An 18,909-nucleotide genomic window follows, 5' to 3' on the forward strand; every position below is an offset into this window, starting at 1 on the left:
ACCTGCTGCGTCCCCATGTATCCTCCTGAGCTGACGAAGGATCCTTGATGCTGAGAGAAGGATCCTACTGGTTGAAAATATGATCCTAAGGCCTGAGACGTTGCTGAGGATCCGTAGTGCATTCCTCTAGTTCCACCCAAGTATTGGACATCTGGAGCTGCAGAATGCTGAGAGGTTATGACCGGAGTGTCGAAATTCAAGGATCTGGGCATCAATGGGGAATGATCCTCTGTCGATCTCTTCTGTTTCTTGATATCTCCAATTTCTCTGAGAATCCTTTCGTTAGTCTTATCCTGCTGTTGTATGTGATCCTTCATCTGCAAAATTAAAGTAAAAAGATCACTAGTAGTAGGAGTATAAGATGCAGAAGAAGTTGGAGGTTTTGAGAAAATATGAGTCGGTTTCTTTTCAGCATTCTTCTGGAATCCAGAAGGTGGTGGAGGCAAAGGTGGAACGCCCTGGGATGAATTGACCGCAGACATTGCACTTGAAGTGTTCTTCGCTGAAGAAGCCATCTGCTTGGTTGTAACGAACCGAAATGATCGCAGAAACAAGAATTCCTTAGGAATGAAGCACCAATTGCCCCACGGTGGGCGCCAAACTGTTTTGGTCAAAAATCAAGCAATGATAATGCAACCAAACTTTCTGTTGTGAGGTATGATGCTTGAACCAATGAACAATATTAAGGATCACTCTGAAATGTAATGAACAAGTGACACAGAGATTTATACGAGGAAAAGGCCCTTGATCAATGAATGATCTCCGGCATAAAAAACCTCAGGGGATGGAAACTACCGATCACCAACTCAGATTAGACAAGAAATGTATTACCACTTCGGATGATAGCGAGCTAATTACAAGGATCACTATAGTGTAATGTGCACAAAAGTGTGTAATCGCCAAGTGAATTGTCAAGAGCTGGTGAGAGCAGTTACGAGTGTGTGTGTTAAGCTAAAATTAGCCAAGTGTTTCTATTTAGCTCGCTATCCCCTTTAAAAATGGAAAATATCTAAGCTAACAAACATTCCGCATTTTGTGTCAGTCCTCCACGAACTCCATAACGTCCACTTCAGCCATGCACGTGCGGAATAAATATGGAATATGCTCCAGGAATATCGCCAAGACCAAGTCCAAGCTCGTACTCCTGCAAAACAACATCATATTCAAAGCAGTCAATCGTTAGTATAAGGATCCCTATGATGATCCATGATCCTGGTCCTGCAATACTTCTGAGGATCACTAACTCAAACAGAAGTGAGGATCACTAAACCCAACAGTAATTGAGGATCACTGATCATTGGAAAATCCTCCCCTAACATTTAGTTAGAGAGGTTATATAATCATCAAAGTTAGTAGGTTTTGAAAACATAGATGATATCCTGTGTTGATTATTAGGTTTATTAGAATTTTCAGTTGGATTAGCTCTTAGTTAGGCTTCTATCACTTTCAGATAGGGGAGTGCAAAAAAACCGAATTAACCAACAAAACCGAACCAAATAAAAAACCAGTGGGTCGGTTAATGGATTTTCTCAAAACCGAAAATAGCAGGTCGGTTTTGGTTATCAATGTTTCCATACCCACCATAACCGAACCGAATCGAATCGACATGTAGTAAAATCTTTAGCAGATTTATGACATTTCACCATTTTTTAATATGTGGTGCTTTTTGTTGAACGTTTTTTAATATTATGGGTTATTTCATATCTTTTGGTTGAATGTTTATTTGAATTTATGAAATATATGATATCACTTTGTTTGAATATTCGATAATAATCAGTATTAATATATAGATTATATGCATGATTGCAAAAGTCGTTAGGGGCTCCCTACTCGGTCGACCGGGGAGTAGAGAGTACTAGGCCTAGGCGGAGAGCACTAGGGGAGTACTCGGAGATGTTTAATTATAAAGAAATTAGTTTTCGGAAATTTTATGTGTGTCAAATAACATAAATTTACTAATATTTATAACAAAATACATGAAAATGATATGCATTCTTTCATATGATAGGCATAGAAATTATATTTTATTTTTTTAAGTCAAACTCAGCCCGAGTTGACCTACTAGATCCGAATCTGGCCAAGGCTGACTGCGTTTTATCGATTCCGAGTAATTATGCGGAATTAAAGAAAGTCGTCTCGGCAACCTACCTTGTAGCGACTACTCGGGGAGTACTCGGCCTTGGAAACCTTGTAACCATATATGTATTTTCAACACTATGTAATATATTAATATATAGAAATATGTAATAATAATGTATTCCATGTTCAAAATTAATTTAAGCTATTTTTAACTAGGACTAAATTAACGATTAACCACTCATAACTGGCCCGTTATAACCTTTAAAACCGATTCACCGAAACTGTCATATCCAATCGATTATGGTTATAGTTATCCGTTAACCGATATCGTGGTTATGCTTATTGTTGTTGGCCAAGCCGACCCATACACACCAGTTTCAAATATATCAGATTCTAAGTATGTAAGAGTCGGTGCAGTATGATGTATAAGAGGTGTAATCGGAGTTAAATCTAGAGTAAAATTTAATGACTCTCTTCCCCTTGCCTCTTATATTCTTGGCAAGTCATGATAAAGACTTTTACCGCTTTCACTGACCTTAGAAGTCTTTAGAAACTCGGTATGCTTAGGGTCAACAATTGAAAAGCAAAAGATTCTAATAAAGAAACAACTTAATAATATTAGTTGTAGTTTCTCTTGTTGGAGATTATTTTTAGTTTTGGTAAGAAATCTAAGTGTGCCCACATTTAAGCAACAATGAAACTTTTGTAATAATAGCGTTGGATTCTAAGAAGACAAGTTTTTATGGAACAGTTTCGTTACGGAACAGTGTCTTGTACAAGAGGTGTGAACGAAGATGATATAAATTTTCACTCCCACACCTCTTGCCACTCTTGCAAGTTGTTGTTAAGACACCTAATGCTCCAACTGATCTTTGATATCGAGTTTCAATGATGTGAGCATACAAGCTTCATTCGAATTTCAATAAGTTCACTCAAGTGTAAAATGCAATTGGATGATCTTATGACCGATTTCACCATCTATATATATCACCTAGGGATGTAAACGAGCCGAGTCGAACCGAGCTCGACCCAACTCGAGCTCAGTTCGAACTCAATTCGAGCTGGCTCGGTTTGAGCTCGAATTTCAAATCGAGCTGAGATTTAAGGCTCGAGTTAGACTTCATTAAAATTCGAGCTAGCTCGGCTCGGCTCGATCTAGCTTGAACTAACAAAGAAACGCAAAATTTAGTACTTAAAAAGCCCTAAAAATGAATCTCTTCATAGACTAAGGACTATAATTGCAATTTAATTTAACCAAATGGCTAAATATGCAAGTATAAATAGTTAACTCACTTTGTACAGTGTCTTTACCTTCTTTTATAAGGGAGATACTCCCTTAATTTTGTCTTCTAAGCGATGTATAACAAAAAAAAATGAAGGATGTAAACCTTATCGAGCCGGCTCACGAGCCGAGCCAAGCCAAACTCGAGCTCGGCTCATTTACAAACTGAGCCGTTTACAAACCGAGCCGAGCCGAGCTCGTTTACAACCGAGCCAATTTCGAGCCGAGCTTTTTTCGAACTTTTTCCGAGCGAGTTTCGAGCGAGCCGCGAGCCGCAAGTTTTTTGAACACCCCTAATATCACCGGTTCAACTCTAATTATCATAAATCGACTATTGTAATCTATATGGTCAGTTTCTAAGAGTGGATTTGAGCTCAAATTACTCGGTTCAACCCGACCCGGCCTTTTTGTCTCAAATATACCTCAAAAATGAGTTTAATCAGCTTGCATATTGATTCTTAATTTTGGGACGGTTATGAATCTATATTTGAACATTCAAAAACAATATTGAACAATATAGTTAATCAATTTGTCAAAATCACCATTTGTGTTGAAAAATACGTATAATTCTTGCAATTAAACCTTGAACTTTCATACTAATCAATTCTTATGGTGATTATAGCCTATTTCAACGAATAATAAGTGTTTATAAAGTATCAATAAAATCTACTCTTTATGCCAAAATTAGCAATAAGTGTTTATAAAGTATCATTAAAATCTACTCTTTATACCAAAATTCGCAAACTAGCTCTAAGAACTCACATCCATAAAGTTTGATGATTAGGCTAGATAATTAACAAAACTAAACCTAAGCATCATGTTCTGGTTATCATATGAGATGTTTCTCTCTATTGGTTGTCTTACCCATGGCTAGTTTCTATATATTCGCGTATATAAGTTTAAATTCACATATAAGGTTCAAAACGCATTAGCATATCCTTTGATTAAGGTCGACAGATAAACCCCTATTTAACCAATGGGGTGGTGGTCCATTGGCAAAGACAAAGCCTTTAAAAACACCTAGGTTGGGAAAGGGAAGGTCTTGGGTTCAAGTCCCACAGACGACAGGGAATTAAATAAAATTGGCCGCTAAAAAAAAGATAAACCTCTATTTGTACTCTAATTTTGTTTGGTTTCTTTTGTACCTTTACTTAAGGTCGACAGATAAACCTTTTGTTCTCTGTTGCTTTGTCTTTTCGAATCAGACCCAAGAAGGTTCCAAGTATATCCTTTTTCTTCATGATATTATGATTCATTTGGATTGGGTTAAAGCATGTATTTATGGTCTTCGAATATAAGATAAAAGTGAATTGCTTACACTTGCATACCGTTAGGTTGTCTTATACTATGTTGGAATGGCCATACAAGTCGATGTGTTAATGACACGTCTGCATTTCCACCTAAACGTTCGCGTGACCAGAATCCTTGTGTTACGGATGCTCCAACGACATGCTTCCAAGAACTCTACAGTCGTGCCATGTAGACAAATGACTGCTTTAGAAAAGAACTTGATTAATGTGCACGTCTCATTATCTCATTGTTATTTTATCAAACGCCTTTATACATATGCATCCTAACTAGCCCCTACAGCTTGTAAATCAACTAACCGTGACAATTCTACAACTCAAAAGCATACCCTCGGTGCTTGGAGTTTTGTTCTAAGATACCATCTAAGAATGACTTGTATGATGTTAATGATCACGCAAACTCACAACCCGCTCACATTACCAAACAATCACCATAAGACAACATAGACATACCCACAACAATCACTGAATCAAGATCAAAAACATTTATATATCTAAATCCCTAAAGTGGATCACAAAAGTTAAGAAGAAAAATACTAAACAATAATTCAAAACATAAAACTTACTTCCCATCCCGAGCATGAACCCAAAAGGGGATTACTCATCATCTGCACAAACCTTCAATCATCCTCCACGTCTACATCCTTCACTCACCCGAGTTATTAAACAAAGGCACGTACTCAAAAGAAATTAGGATAATATAGATATAGTACATATAATAAACATGATATGCAATTAAAGCTGGTGAAAGCTAGCTAGCTTTCCACCACCACCACCTGCGTGAGCACCGGAACAAGGCGCATATTTTGCAGGATATCAAAAAGAAATAATACACAAATGACTAGACATCTAGTATAGGTGACATTTATGACAAAAACACACCTTCCTTGACCTACTCTTATATTATATGTTCTCTTAGAATACACACCCACAGATAAACACATACATAAAATGTGTGTGCCGTACCTACCTACCTACCGACCCACCCACCCACCCACCTACCTAGCTACCTATATGTGTATGCACACATACAAAGATGCATATGCGTGGGGAGGTCAAAATAAGAAACCAAGAACCATTAAACAATTAGGAACCAATTGAACCACTTTTTAACCCTTGAGTCATATTTCACTAAATGATTCCTTTGGTTCATAATTATTTAGTGGTTCTAACTTGAACTCACCCCTACATACATAAATATATGTGTGTATACAACAATTCATATGTGTGTGTATATGACCATATGCATTAAGTGCAATAAGAAATTGTCCATCTGAGCAAAAAAAAAATAGTACAGATCTATGCTAATAAAGTTTGGCAAGTGGTAGACCGAGGAATGATTGGAAGGGTAAGCATGGGTTAACGGTTAACCGTAAACATCGAGGCAAAAAGTATCGATGAGTTAAGGACCAAATCACCTGATTGCATGGACAAGTTATAAGTAATATTAGTCTTTGAAAGCGCCTCTTATGGGTTCAAAAGGACCAGAAAATCTTCACACAATGCAATAAAAAAGAGAACAATACAAAGTGTCAAAGGTTTGGAATATGATCAAGGCACAGGTTTTATGGAAATGAAGAAACGAAAGCTTGGTAAAATAGTGTCGGGACATGGTCTTCTGGTTCAGTTGTCCTCTTAAGGTGGGCCAGAACTGGTTCGGTTCAACTGGTCTTCTGGTTGTTTAGGCTGGCTTCAGGCTTCAGCTGTTTTATAGGGAATGGAAAGGAAACAGGGTTAAGTTAACATAAGAGGCTCGGTTTTACTGCACACGCTTTCATACATTAACCACCACTAAAGATAAATATCGGGCGGTTCAAAACCTAAATAAAGAAGAAACCATCACTAACCTTCAGTAGTTATAATTATAATTATACTCCCGCCTTCTAGAAGCAGGGGCGTGCCTTGAACCCCTGGCAACAATAAATTATGCAAATGTCTGCATCAGTAAAAGATTATGATCGATTGATCTCTACTACACAAAAACCATAGTGTATACGTACCCAGCACTACCACTGCGTCCAGAAGAATAACTACCGTAAGCTCCGTAGACATCACCACCACTGCGCCCCTGAGAAATAAAAACGAACACAAAAAGAGACTGTTAGAGAGGAAGTACTAAACAACCAGTTGACTAAAGACGTATGTGTTTCCTTTGTTAAGCTAGATTGCTTATCATGCCTGCATCAGTGCATCGGAATAAGAAAGGTTAAGAATGTCATCATACATAACTAAAACACATAAGAGTGCCCCATCATCAATACTTTTAAATTTATTTTTCATAATAAAATTATTATTCTACCAAATCAAACTATATAAAAAATTTATATAACTTATTATAGAAACAAATACTTTGTTATAAAGATAATTTGAATAGAGTAAAGTATTGAATAACAATTTTTTGAAAACTAATGTAAAAATTATATAAATTAATGTTTTTAAAACAAAAAAATACATATGTTTGTCATTTTACCTGATTACTGCATATAAAATGTTCTAAAATTGATAATAAATATAGTGTACAAGTCAGTAATGCACATAATGTACTAGTTACTAATGCACTCTATATAAATTTAAAACAAAAAACAAGAAAGTTAAACAAATAATTTTTTTTATTTGCGCCCACCTCCCTTTTCGGATACCGCCCTGAAATTTGAGATAGTCTAAGCAGTAAGCACACAGCACGCACAAGAAACAAAACTAAAATGTGAAATTCAATCGATAGCACAACATGACAAGTAGTTTTTATTCTGATCATTACGAGAAAAAAAAAACTACATTTACCTGCAAACCACCATAGCTTCCATATCCATCATTAGCTGAGGGCGAGTCATCATGTCCTCCTCGCCCATAACCTCTAGAATCTCTACTGTCGTACTTTGGAACATCATGCACCTCAGGCGCCACAGGAAGATAAGGAAGAACCGGAACAAACGTAGACATTGCCCCTTCTCTTTCAAACAGATTTGCCCTCAAACGTGATGTAACTTGTATCAGTGCATCCTTAGAAAGATCAAGCTCTGCAGAAATCTAACGAAGAAAAAAAATTAGAACCAAGTGTTACTAACTATGATAATGATACATAGAAACGTATATATATATGTATATATGTATGCTTACCTGTACCATCTCATCATCATCCTCAGCGACTTTTGGAAGTTGTTCCTTCGAAAGAATGCGTACATTCGCTTTGCTATTTCTCCTAATTTCCGAAATTATCGCTCCTCCTTTCCCGATAAGGCATCCAATCCGAGAGCTCGGCACAAGCAATCGAGTCGTATACGATATAACACCCGAATCTCTTTCAACTCTCTCACTGCACTTCGGTTGCAACCGTAACGCAGCCTCAATAGCCGGAGAAAATGCGTCTTCAAATACCTCCTTTGCCGAAATAGATATTATGCAATCTGTCTCTGCCTCTGCTTTTGAACTATCGACTTTAATCGCCGCTCCGGTTTCCTGCCGAATTTGATTAATTGCAGCACCGCCCTTCCCGATTACGCCACCGAGGTTCGCGGTGGGGCAGATCAAACGAAGAGAGAATTCCCGTGGTGAAGATTCGTCCCTTGGTCCAGGGTAGAAACCGCCTTCACCCTTGTACCCACCGTAAGCACCGACCATTGGCGTTAAACTCATCATTGGAGGTGCACCGATAAGTGAACCGCCAGATGGATAAACGTTAGGTGTTGAAGACGAAAGCAAGTGCTGTGAACGTGACGGATTATCGTGAAGGCGAGCTGCTATTTGGAAAAGTGCTTTTCTCACGTTCGAGGATTCGCCAGATATCTATATCATCACAACAAATGGACAATTATTATAATTTTTTTACCAAGAATCCTTAAAAAATTACCAAAAAGAGAACTCGGCCTTGCAACAAGTTTTTTCAAAAAAAAATTACGAAAAATCCTAAAAAAAATCAACTTTTCCAAAAAAGAAAAAAAAGTTTTGGTGATTTACACCACCCGTAAAAACGCTTACACGTGGTGTAAATGCTAACGCTGATGTAAGCAGCTTTTAACAGCAGCTTAAAAGGGCCGACTTCGAACTTTTTTTACGGCTGTGACCGCTGTGTTTGTAACATTTTAATCTACGTGTGAAAAAAATGGGGGCAAAACTCGCACGGGAAGGCGGAGTTCTCTAAGTTCTCACAACTCGTAGGAGTTTTCTCTTTATCCTGATTCTATATATATATATATAAACTGTAAAATGTATTCTGATTTACCTGCACGAGCTCATCATTGCTTAATGCACAAGCAGGAAGATGATGATCTTTCACAATCCGAATCTGAGAATCAGTATCGGACCGTATACTTTGAACTACCTGTCCACCTTTTCCAATAATACATCCAATCTGATCTGATGGCACAAGGAGGCGAACCGTAACTTGCGGAGCTCCGTCACCATCCATATCCATATCAGCAGCTTGATCATCAGTAACAACTCTCTCATGCACCTTGAAAAGCGCATCTGTTGCTGGACACACACGATCATCACTCATATCAATATCATTTGTTTCATCACTCGTGCTGTGGATAGTGACCACACGTTCATCGCACCCCGGAACTGAATCACCGATTCTAATCTTCGCCTTAGTCTCGGACCGCAGCTGTTTAACGATTTCCCCACCCCTTCCCATTATACTTCCGATTTTCTTACTAGGACATAAGTAGCGGTACACTGTATCGTCTGAACCTATAGAGTTGAATCCTCTGTCATCACCGCTGTTACGTCTCTTGCTTCGTTCGTTATCCCTGTAGTCTGACTGCGAATGTGAACGTTTTCCATGACTGTTTCTTTGTCCAGCCATGTGGTGCAATAAAGGTTCCTATTCACAACAACGCGTTCACCACAGAGTAACGATTAATGATAAATACCACCATACCAAACCAATGATGTCGAAATTGAAGAAGTAGGTAAAGATATACAACATTTTAGTGATCATACTACATAAATAAGCAAGCATTTATGAACATACATCCATTAGTACGCTTGTAAACGAACCGAACATTCAGTGAACCGTTTGGTGAAAATTTTATGAACCATGAATCAACTAGTAGGCTTGTAAACGAACCGAACATTCAGTGAACTGTTTGGTGAAAAGTTCGTTTATTTATTTAATAAATGAACAAGCATGAACAAAAAAGCTTGTTCAGTTAACTAAACGAACGACCATGAACACAAGTTTCATTCATTCATTACGTTCGTGAACGTCTATTTATGTTTGTTCTTTTATGTTCTTTATGTTCGTTCGTTCATGTCCGTTTGAATATTAATACAAAAGTCCTCTCTCTATACACACACACACACACACACATATATGTTTATGTTTTATATTTTTAATACGAAAGATCATTTATCTTTGTTCATTTATGTTCGTTTATGTTCATGAACTGCTCGTTTAGAATGTTAACGATCGAACATAAACGAACACGAACATGCACATTTTCTTAACTAACGAACATAAACAAAAATAGCCATGCTTTCAATTGTCTATGTTCATGTTCGGTCAATCTTAAAGCCAAATGAATGAACACGAACATGTCCTCATTCGTGTTCGTTCGGTTAGCTTACAAAATCAATATTCGTAAGTACACTCTAAGCAAGTGCATTAAAAAACCCCAATGTTTCATAACATAAGCAATCCGAAAACAACATATACGATGATCCGCAACAATATATATGAGTTTCAGCCAAGATCTAGGGCTGGAAACAGTAAATTATTGACTATCAATTTCAATACTAACAAAACAAGTGCGAAATCATACAAAAACACAGATGAGAATGATTGAAAACTACATCAGGATGCAAATTTATATATGAAGATGGTTAACCGTAATTGAAAAGGATATAACGGATTACGATTTGATACCTGTGCAGAAAATTGTGCGAATTGCAAGGTCAAATCAATCTCGTAGAAGTGAGAGAGGGGATTAGGAGCACATACCTGTGCAGAAAATTTGGCAACCTAGGGTTTCTGACTTTCGATCCAAACGTCGAGCACGGAATCGATGAATAACAAAAAAAATATAAAAACTAACAATAATAACTTATTGAGTGGTTGACTAGCGACGATTATTTGGTACTGGGTATTAGTTCTGTACTGAATTTTTTCGACATCGATATCCACTTTTTGTTTTTGTATCGGTATCGGTAAAATACCGAATTTTACCTTAAAATATCGGTCATGTACCGATACCGAATTTTTCGTACCGAAATTTTTGGTATCCGTACTCACCTTTTGGTATTTTTGATATCGGTACCGGTAAAATACCGAATTTTACCTTAAAATATCAGTCCTGTACCGGTACCGTACCGAATATTTCGGTACCGGTACCCAAATTTAACAAATTTCGGTACCACGCTCATTCCTATGGTTGACTATAAATGTCTTAAAATATCATGAATTGTAAAAGACGGGTTTAGATCATTATCGGTTAGTTTTGGTATGGCATCGGTACTCGGTAGATCAACCAAAAGAAATACTTCAAATAAGATACTGACACGTATTTTGCCTAGATTGAAACTCATAAAAAGAAATTTACATCATACAATATCATTGTGGCGTGTTAAATCGCGGGAAAATTAATGCATTCGAAACTAAAACAAAGTCTTAAAAATATTATTTATTTAAAAATAGTACTAAAAACATTCCCACATCATCACTAATTTGTAATACTATATTATACTATAGTATACTATATTTGTTGGTGCATATTTCGTATGTCCACCACTGTATGAATAGGCTAGATAGAGCGTGTGTTGAATATTGTATAGAATAGTGAAAACGGACAAGGTTTTGTAGTGAAAATATACATTCGTACGAATGGAGTCCATCCGTACGAGTGGACATGATATTAGTCCGAGTACATTCGCACAAATCTACAGATTTGTACGAATGGACCCTTGATCCATCCCTATAGGTTCATCCGTAGTTATAAGCCATTCGTACGAATGGACATAGTGTTGGTTCGTACGAATGGCCAATGCCTATATATAGGGATGAGGGGTTTCTCATTTGGACAAGCTTTGGTTCCCAGAGGGGAGATGTTGTCCAACTGGTTTCACGGGTATGTAGCTTCAAATCATTGAATAGAAACCAGTTTAAATTAACTTGTTCGGTGTCGATTCTACTTCTACTCATTTCTTATCGCCGAACCGGTTATCTCGGGGCCAAAACTCTGTCAAACTCGACGGATCCTGGAATCTCAATATTATAGGATACTATAGAGCCTAGTATAGGGTTATACATATAATCTGAGACTTGAAACCATAATTGGTAATAGAGTTATATGATACTATGCTATACTATGTTATGCTATGCTATGCTATAGGAGCTAGCATAGGGTTATATGACACTAGGGCCAAATTATCCAATCCCGAGAGATTGGAGCGAGTTAACATGATTCTTGCCTAGGTAGTTGCTTTCTCATTATCTGATTTCGCTAATAACCATTGTTTGATTGCTTGTTTGTGTGATTTGCATTTTAGTTACTTTTAGTAGTTAATAGAAATCTATCATCACCACTAAACATTATTAGACTAAGACTCAATACACGTTTATTATTAAGAGCCGCTAAATTGTGTCCTTGATTTGATCCTGGGTTGCCGACTTGATTGCATAATGACATGTATACTTGTCGATTGTGTGAAATTGAGTTAACGACACCATTTAATTTGGTTTTTCAAAATATAAACAACATTTTACACATCAAGTAAAGAAAGGGCAAAACAATCAAACAGTATATTACCATTTCTTTTCAATTCACAAACCTGTCACATCATCTTTTCCTCCCATTTCTCATTTTTCTCTCTCGCAACTCATCTTTCTCTCTCGTACCTTATCGATCACCAACATATGTAACTAGTTAAAATGTTAAATATGTAACTAATGTGTTATATGTGTAATAACGATTGTTAATTACATTTTCTTAGGATTTTTACATATGTAACTAGGTAAAATGTTAATGCAGAAATTAACAATGTTAGATAAGTAAATGTATGTTAGATACAAAACAAAAAAGTTACATAAATAATTAGCACACTGAACGTTATTAATCACCAGCATATGTAACTAGTTAAAATGTTAAATATGTAGCTAGTATATTACATGTGTAATAATGGTTCTCGCATACGTTTTGAGTATTTTTACATATATAACTAGGTAAATTGGTAATGCTTAAATCAACAATGTTAGATAAGTAAGTAGTATGTTACTTATGAAACAAAGAACGGTATATAGACAAATAGTAAGACCGAATGTTACAAATACTATGATCTCATAAATATATACATGTAACTACATAAATGTTACATGTGTAACACTGAAAAACGTATTAAAAATAACATGTAACTGTAATTACTAATATGTTACAAACACCAACTTGATCAACACCTCTGCTTTATCTTCTTCTTCAGCCGATATAACATGCTACAATAAATACTCCATTGTTACATTGGATTGTGGTGTGAATGGAGTTGTGATTTTGTGGATATTGAAGCATATTAATATTATAAAATAATGTATCCTTGAACTAGTTATGTTTGTAAGACCCTAACATGATTAAACAGAAAATACGCAGTGGAAATACATACCATAAAATTTCTTTTATTAAAAACATTCCAACATGATTGAAAGCCCTTTCTATTATGAATTTTTAACGACAATTACATTTTTCGTTTCATTTAATACTTAAAACATATCATATGTTTGCTATCTACATGACCACACACTCCCGCATAGTCCGTGTTATGACTCGATCTTCAACCGCTTACGTCTCGTTATGATGATGATCCGTAATTCTGTGCAACCTGCAGTCATCACATACGTTCACATTATTAGTACTTTGGACATTATATAATCTAAAATGTGTAACTAAAGGATCATATCGCGTTTTATCCTCATGTAGATTCCATCTAGTTATCCTTCTGAATTCGAGCGTTTCATCTTAAAGTCTAACCTTCGATGAGCCTACAATAATATACTTGCACTTCATTTCATTCTCAAAAACAATTCGATTAACATCGTAAATTCTTATATATATTAACACCATATTTATCTTCGTACAAGTCTCATTCATTGGAAACGTATGGTGTAATAATACATGTACAAAACACCTAATCCAACTCTTTCGTGTATGAAGGACCTACTACGAACATGCATATCTACGGTTATTTATAACAATTGTTACCATGATTCATACCTATGCGTTCATTCTATAATTTAATCAAAACGGTCATGAATCATCTACGTGCCATCAATAAGTCGAAGGACTTATTATTTCATACATTCTTATCCTTCTTTCCGAAACGTTATGTTCCCAGCATGCCTTTTCATAGTTCAATTAAGTTCACATAACTCCCTATTAGTTATTTTCGCCTTTCGAAGCTCTTTAAAGGTTACGAAACATGTTTTAGGAGGTACGGAACTCGTGATGGGATAAACTAACAAAAACAACAATTTTGGACTTGTGAGGGGCGCTGGCGACGCCCTATTATGCGTCGACGACGCACCCCGGATGTTTGTGTCAGGAGCTTACTTGTGTAGGCAGGTGATTAAGGTGTTGGGAGTAGGAGGCAGCGTCGGCGACGCCACAGGGGCCGTTGGCGACGCCCCCTCAGTGTTACCGACGCTGTTTTTCCATTGTTTCAGCTCATACAACCCGTTTCAGGGTCCCGTTCCAACCCGAACTGACCCAAAATATCTGTAACATTCCAAAACATTCCTACATGACTCCCAACATTCATACAAACAAAATTTCATTTATATACTAAGAAGTTTGTTTCAGAATTCACTTACCTTGAGCGCCCGCGTTCGTGCTTGCTTCCTTGCTTTCTCTTGACCCATTAGCTTTCCATGCTTGAGTCCATGCTAATATTGTTCCAATCCTCTCATGTCACCACATTCATATCATGGTTAGCATATATGACCATACATACATACATACAAACATTCATTTCTTTCCATACATTCATTATTTGTCTTGCATTAGTTAACTACCGCATACATATGACATACACTAATGGCCGCCTTGTTTCACATTCACGTAACTCAGTTATAATCATACATATCCAATAAATCATCTAGTGCATAACATATGACTTCTCTACTCTTAATTGTGCCCGAAAGCCTAACCATGCTTCTCATGCATTGTTGACTTTATGAAGGTCAATTGTCCTACTTTCATACTTTCAACTTATAAACACACACTCATAATGAATGATATGGCGGGCCGTAGTAATAACATCATATGCATTTCATACTCATGTTGTATGACCCCTATAACTACATAATCACTTAGTCACATATACAATATACACATAATCCATTTATACACATGTTAATGCTTTCATAATTCTACATTTGACAACCACATACAAAGTTAGTCAATTTAACATAATCATAACATCATTCGTTACTAGTAAGTCCATATGCTATAGACATAATACACATTCACTTCTTGATCCTAACTAACGATCAATCAAACACATGGTGAACATTACACCATCCAAGCACATGGTACAAGCTCCTAATGCATAATCTTGGCCAAATCATGTAACCAACCAAAAATCCTACATGTATTCCATTTAAAATACAACTCTCATGTTTAGTTACCATCAATCATGTAATTGTTACATTCTACAGATGTTCATCTATTGTTAGCATACAATCCTACTCATTATCTTCACTTAGACATTTTATCAAACAATTGGCGTGCGTACTACATCTAAGGCACAATGTACAAGTAATTTATACCTACCCATCCTAGTTCATGACATCCATCACCATGTTCCTTCCATAAACAATTTCCCTTCCCTCATTACATCAAGCATAGCAAAATTTAAGGTTAATTTAGCTAATACTATAACTTAAACCTCAAAAGGTCATGATCTCATACCCATGTTTCAAACCCACTTTCTACACATGAAGGTTTTCACCCAATTCACCAAATCACATGTAATTTCATATACATAGATGATCAATTAGTGATAATGACATGATTACTACATAAATCCATCCACGATTCCTATGGTGTACACGAATTTTCTATTCATACTTTTCTATCAATCACCTCTAATGAGATTTCTACAACATACCCCATGTTTCATATAACTTATTCATGCAGAATCTCTACACATGCAAGAGAGTTTAAGGATGGATTTTACTTCAGGTTTTCAACATTTCATCACCATGAGGAACCCTCATTGACTCCTTGGCTTGCATCGACACTGATGTGTGTAAAATGCAACATATAAATCACATCAATTAAGGCATAAAACTAACCCTTTTTAAGTACTAATGTTGGAAAAAGAGTGTTTTTGTCTTCCTTTTGTATTTCCAGGATGAAATGAGCTCAAAATCACAAAAGAAGCAAAAAGACAACTAATTCTACCATAAAATACAAGAAAAGGAACAAAAGTGGACTGCCCGGACCCTCAACGGCACCTCCCAAGGCAAAGGAGAAGAAACAGAGTCTGAACACGCCCCGTGTCCAGCGAACACGGGGGCGTGCCCAGGAAGCAGCAGAAAAGACAAACCAGTAGAAGCTTCCATTGCCCACCACGGGGCCGTGTCCAGTGGGCACGGGGGCGTGGTGAAAGTACAGCAGGCTCATTAATTGTAATTCGCAATTACAATTAATGAGGAGAGAGAGTGTCAGGCGGGCACGGGGCCGTGTCCAGCGGACGCGGGGCCGTGTCCAGCCTTCTGTTCAGCCTATAAATAGAGGAGCTTGGCTTCATTCTCTCTCATCCCTTGGCACACCACCTCTCTCACACCCCATCCACCACCCACCACCACCATAACACCATCATCCACCACCATCATCCATTGTCCATCGTAGAGTGTGTGAGTCGTCTCGGGATCCAAGATTGATTGTAAGAGTTCTTGACAATCAAGGCCATGTTTGCCTAAGTCTCTTACATCACTTGGTGAAGACAAGTGTTTAGTATAATACTTTTTATTTTTAATGTTTTGCACTTTTTATTTGGTTTTGTATTAATGACTTTAATAACTAGTTACTTATGTTGAAGGTGATCTTTCCTTATCGTTTGTCCGTGGTGTCTTGGCATTATTTTACTGTCTATATAAAATAAAAGATTTTCACCATTCATATCTCCACGGTCTATATGGAGGTATGTTGGCTACCTGGTCGGGGGTTAAGGGAACGGTTTGGTAAGGGTCTTGCCCTTGTTCAGCGTTTAGAGGTCCTGCTTGGGACCTGGGTCAAATTTAGTAGGATCTCCTTCAATGCCCATAGGTATTGGATGGCGGGGATCCAAACTCTTTGACCCCCTCATAAGTTAACTACTATTAATACTATAACCCGGCTATTTAGGACTGTATCCCTGCTGACTCAGACTACTTAGTCGAGGGTAACGTCACCGCCAAAAGCGGGGCCTACCACAATTTGCATTAATAACTTAATTCATTATCTTTCAATAATCCGACCCTTTAGGATTGTATCCTTGCTGACTCAAACTACTGGGTTGAGGGTAACGTCGCCTTCAAAAGAGGGGCCTACTACAATAACTAAGATAATCTCTTAAACAAGTGCAAAAGTGCGAAAATAATCAAAGGTTATACTAATACACGTGTCGGATCCAAGTGATTCATCTTGTCTATCTGTTTTTATTTTATTTTTATTTTCAGCATTTAGTTAGTTTTTATTTTTCTTAGTTTAAAACATTTTTCTCACTTTTTGATTTGATTAGACGTTGAGGATAAACCGGTATTAAAAGCTCTTGTGTCCTTGGACGACCTCGGTATCTTACCAACACTATACTACGTCCACGATGGGTGCACTTGCCCATATGTGTGTTTAGTGTTAGTGAATATCGTGTTTTATAAATTTAAAACTTGGCTAAAAGTGTAAAAAGGGGCTTAAATACTCATTAAAAACATAACACACTTCACGCACATCAACACCAACATCAAACTTATGTCTGATGTTTGTCATCTTCCACTACTTAACCAAACTTCTTTTAAAAATGTGCAAGATCAACCCTTTTAGTTTTGATAATTTATTTCTTTCCTTCTTGTGACTAGTAGATAAACAAACTAGGTTAACTAATCCTAGTTAGTCAAACCTGTAACAACCCACAAAAAAACACCCTAAAACGCTCTAAAAGGCAAGAAATCGAACCCGTATACCTTTATTTTTATAGAAACCAAATAAAAAACTGATTTTTTATTATGTCGCGGGTCGCGACCCACTAGAAGAGATCTCTCGCGGGGCGCGAGAGACTCGTTTCAATCTAGAACCGTTGATTGACACGTGTCGTCCAAGTGTCAAAGCTATAGGGTGACACGGCAGCCCTAGCCATAGCTGGGGTGTCCCTCGCGGGGGGCGATCGACTGCCCTGGGCCAGTCGCGGGGCGCGAGACAACCACGAAAATGCTATAAATTGAGCTTCAATTTGACAGTTCAATTCGCTCGAAACTTTTTCTTCTGTTCTCTATAATTCTGCTTAAATAGTATACCCCAATTATAACCGAAGTGCCTGAACTTTGCTGCGATATCAGGGTAATAACTTGATCACTGCTACGATATTATATCTGATCGATTAAAACCGATCCAATGGATGTTTAAGTACTGCCAATATTTGGCTATACTTTGTCATTCGTTGTGAGGATTTCGATCTCGTGATTATCGTAAATGTTGTATTAAGTTAATAACCTAATTTCGTTTGCATTGTATATTTAATTAGGTTCATTAGCTTAACCAGTAGGCAAGCTCTGTCAGTCTAAACCTTCAATGTGAGTCATTCTATTTTTATCAAATTGCTTTCAAAACCCTACTTGTTTTCAAAGTTATCATTACAGTGATTAAGTCTTTGTAATCTACGATTACTGCCGGTATGTGGGGTTTTGTATACACTACTTGATAATCTTCACCATTGGACAACGAGTTAGCCAATGTGTGATATGACCATAGTCACAGATCCGGTCAAGTGACAAATACCGATTTGGGGTAATTGGTTGATATAAACATTGTAATTGCTCATAATACTGTATATTATAACAATGTGTCTTTGGTACAAATTGAATGCACTCACCAGTATTTTTCGCTGACCAAATCTTTTAAAACACGTTTCAGGTGATTTACTGTGAAGAAAAGAAAAGTGTCGTGAAGCACTTCAACTTAATTTAGTGGCTCAGTAAACAAGAAATAAAACATGTTTTTCTGTAATTAAAGGATTTCCCCAGTGAAATTATTTTCCTGTAAATAAGGGGTTTACCCCATA

General features: G+C 37.0%; 1 protein-coding gene and 1 long non-coding RNA gene across 4 annotated transcripts; both read right to left on the bottom strand.

Moving 5' to 3' along the window:
• Positions 1–775: 775 nt before the first annotated feature.
• Positions 776–5,640, bottom strand: LOC110912292. 2 transcript variants are annotated; one of them, XR_004880938.1, is made up of 3 exons: positions 5,235–5,640; positions 4,680–4,852; positions 776–1,144 (listed from the first exon to the last, which is right to left on the bottom strand). It is a non-coding gene; the product is annotated as an uncharacterized LOC110912292 (long non-coding RNA). The 2 variants fall into 2 exon arrangements; XR_002577820.2 differs by lacking the exon at positions 776–1,144 and having other exon boundaries at positions 4,628–4,852.
• A 450-nt stretch (positions 5,641–6,090) lies between these two features.
• LOC110912291 (KH domain-containing protein At4g18375) lies at positions 6,091–10,752 on the bottom strand. Of its 2 annotated transcripts, none has more exons than XM_022156980.2 (7): positions 10,610–10,752; positions 8,888–9,490; positions 7,786–8,451; positions 7,450–7,695; positions 6,669–6,736; positions 6,516–6,578; positions 6,091–6,371 (listed from the first exon to the last, which is right to left on the bottom strand). In XM_022156980.2, the coding sequence occupies exons 2-6, from the start codon at positions 9,470–9,472 to the stop codon at positions 6,518–6,520; spliced, it is 1,626 nt and encodes a 541-aa protein (XP_022012672.1). In that variant the 5' UTR covers positions 9,473–9,490; positions 10,610–10,752; the 3' UTR covers positions 6,091–6,371; positions 6,516–6,517. The 2 variants fall into 2 exon arrangements, with proteins under 2 accessions (XP_022012672.1, XP_022012673.1); XM_022156981.2 differs by having other exon boundaries at positions 10,535–10,686.
• Between the last annotated feature and the right edge of the window lie 8,157 nt (positions 10,753–18,909).

This window comes from Helianthus annuus, chromosome 15, assembly GCF_002127325.2.
Source record: "Helianthus annuus cultivar XRQ/B chromosome 15, HanXRQr2.0-SUNRISE, whole genome shotgun sequence".
Lineage (NCBI taxonomy): Eukaryota > Viridiplantae > Streptophyta > Magnoliopsida > Asterales > Asteraceae > Helianthus > Helianthus annuus.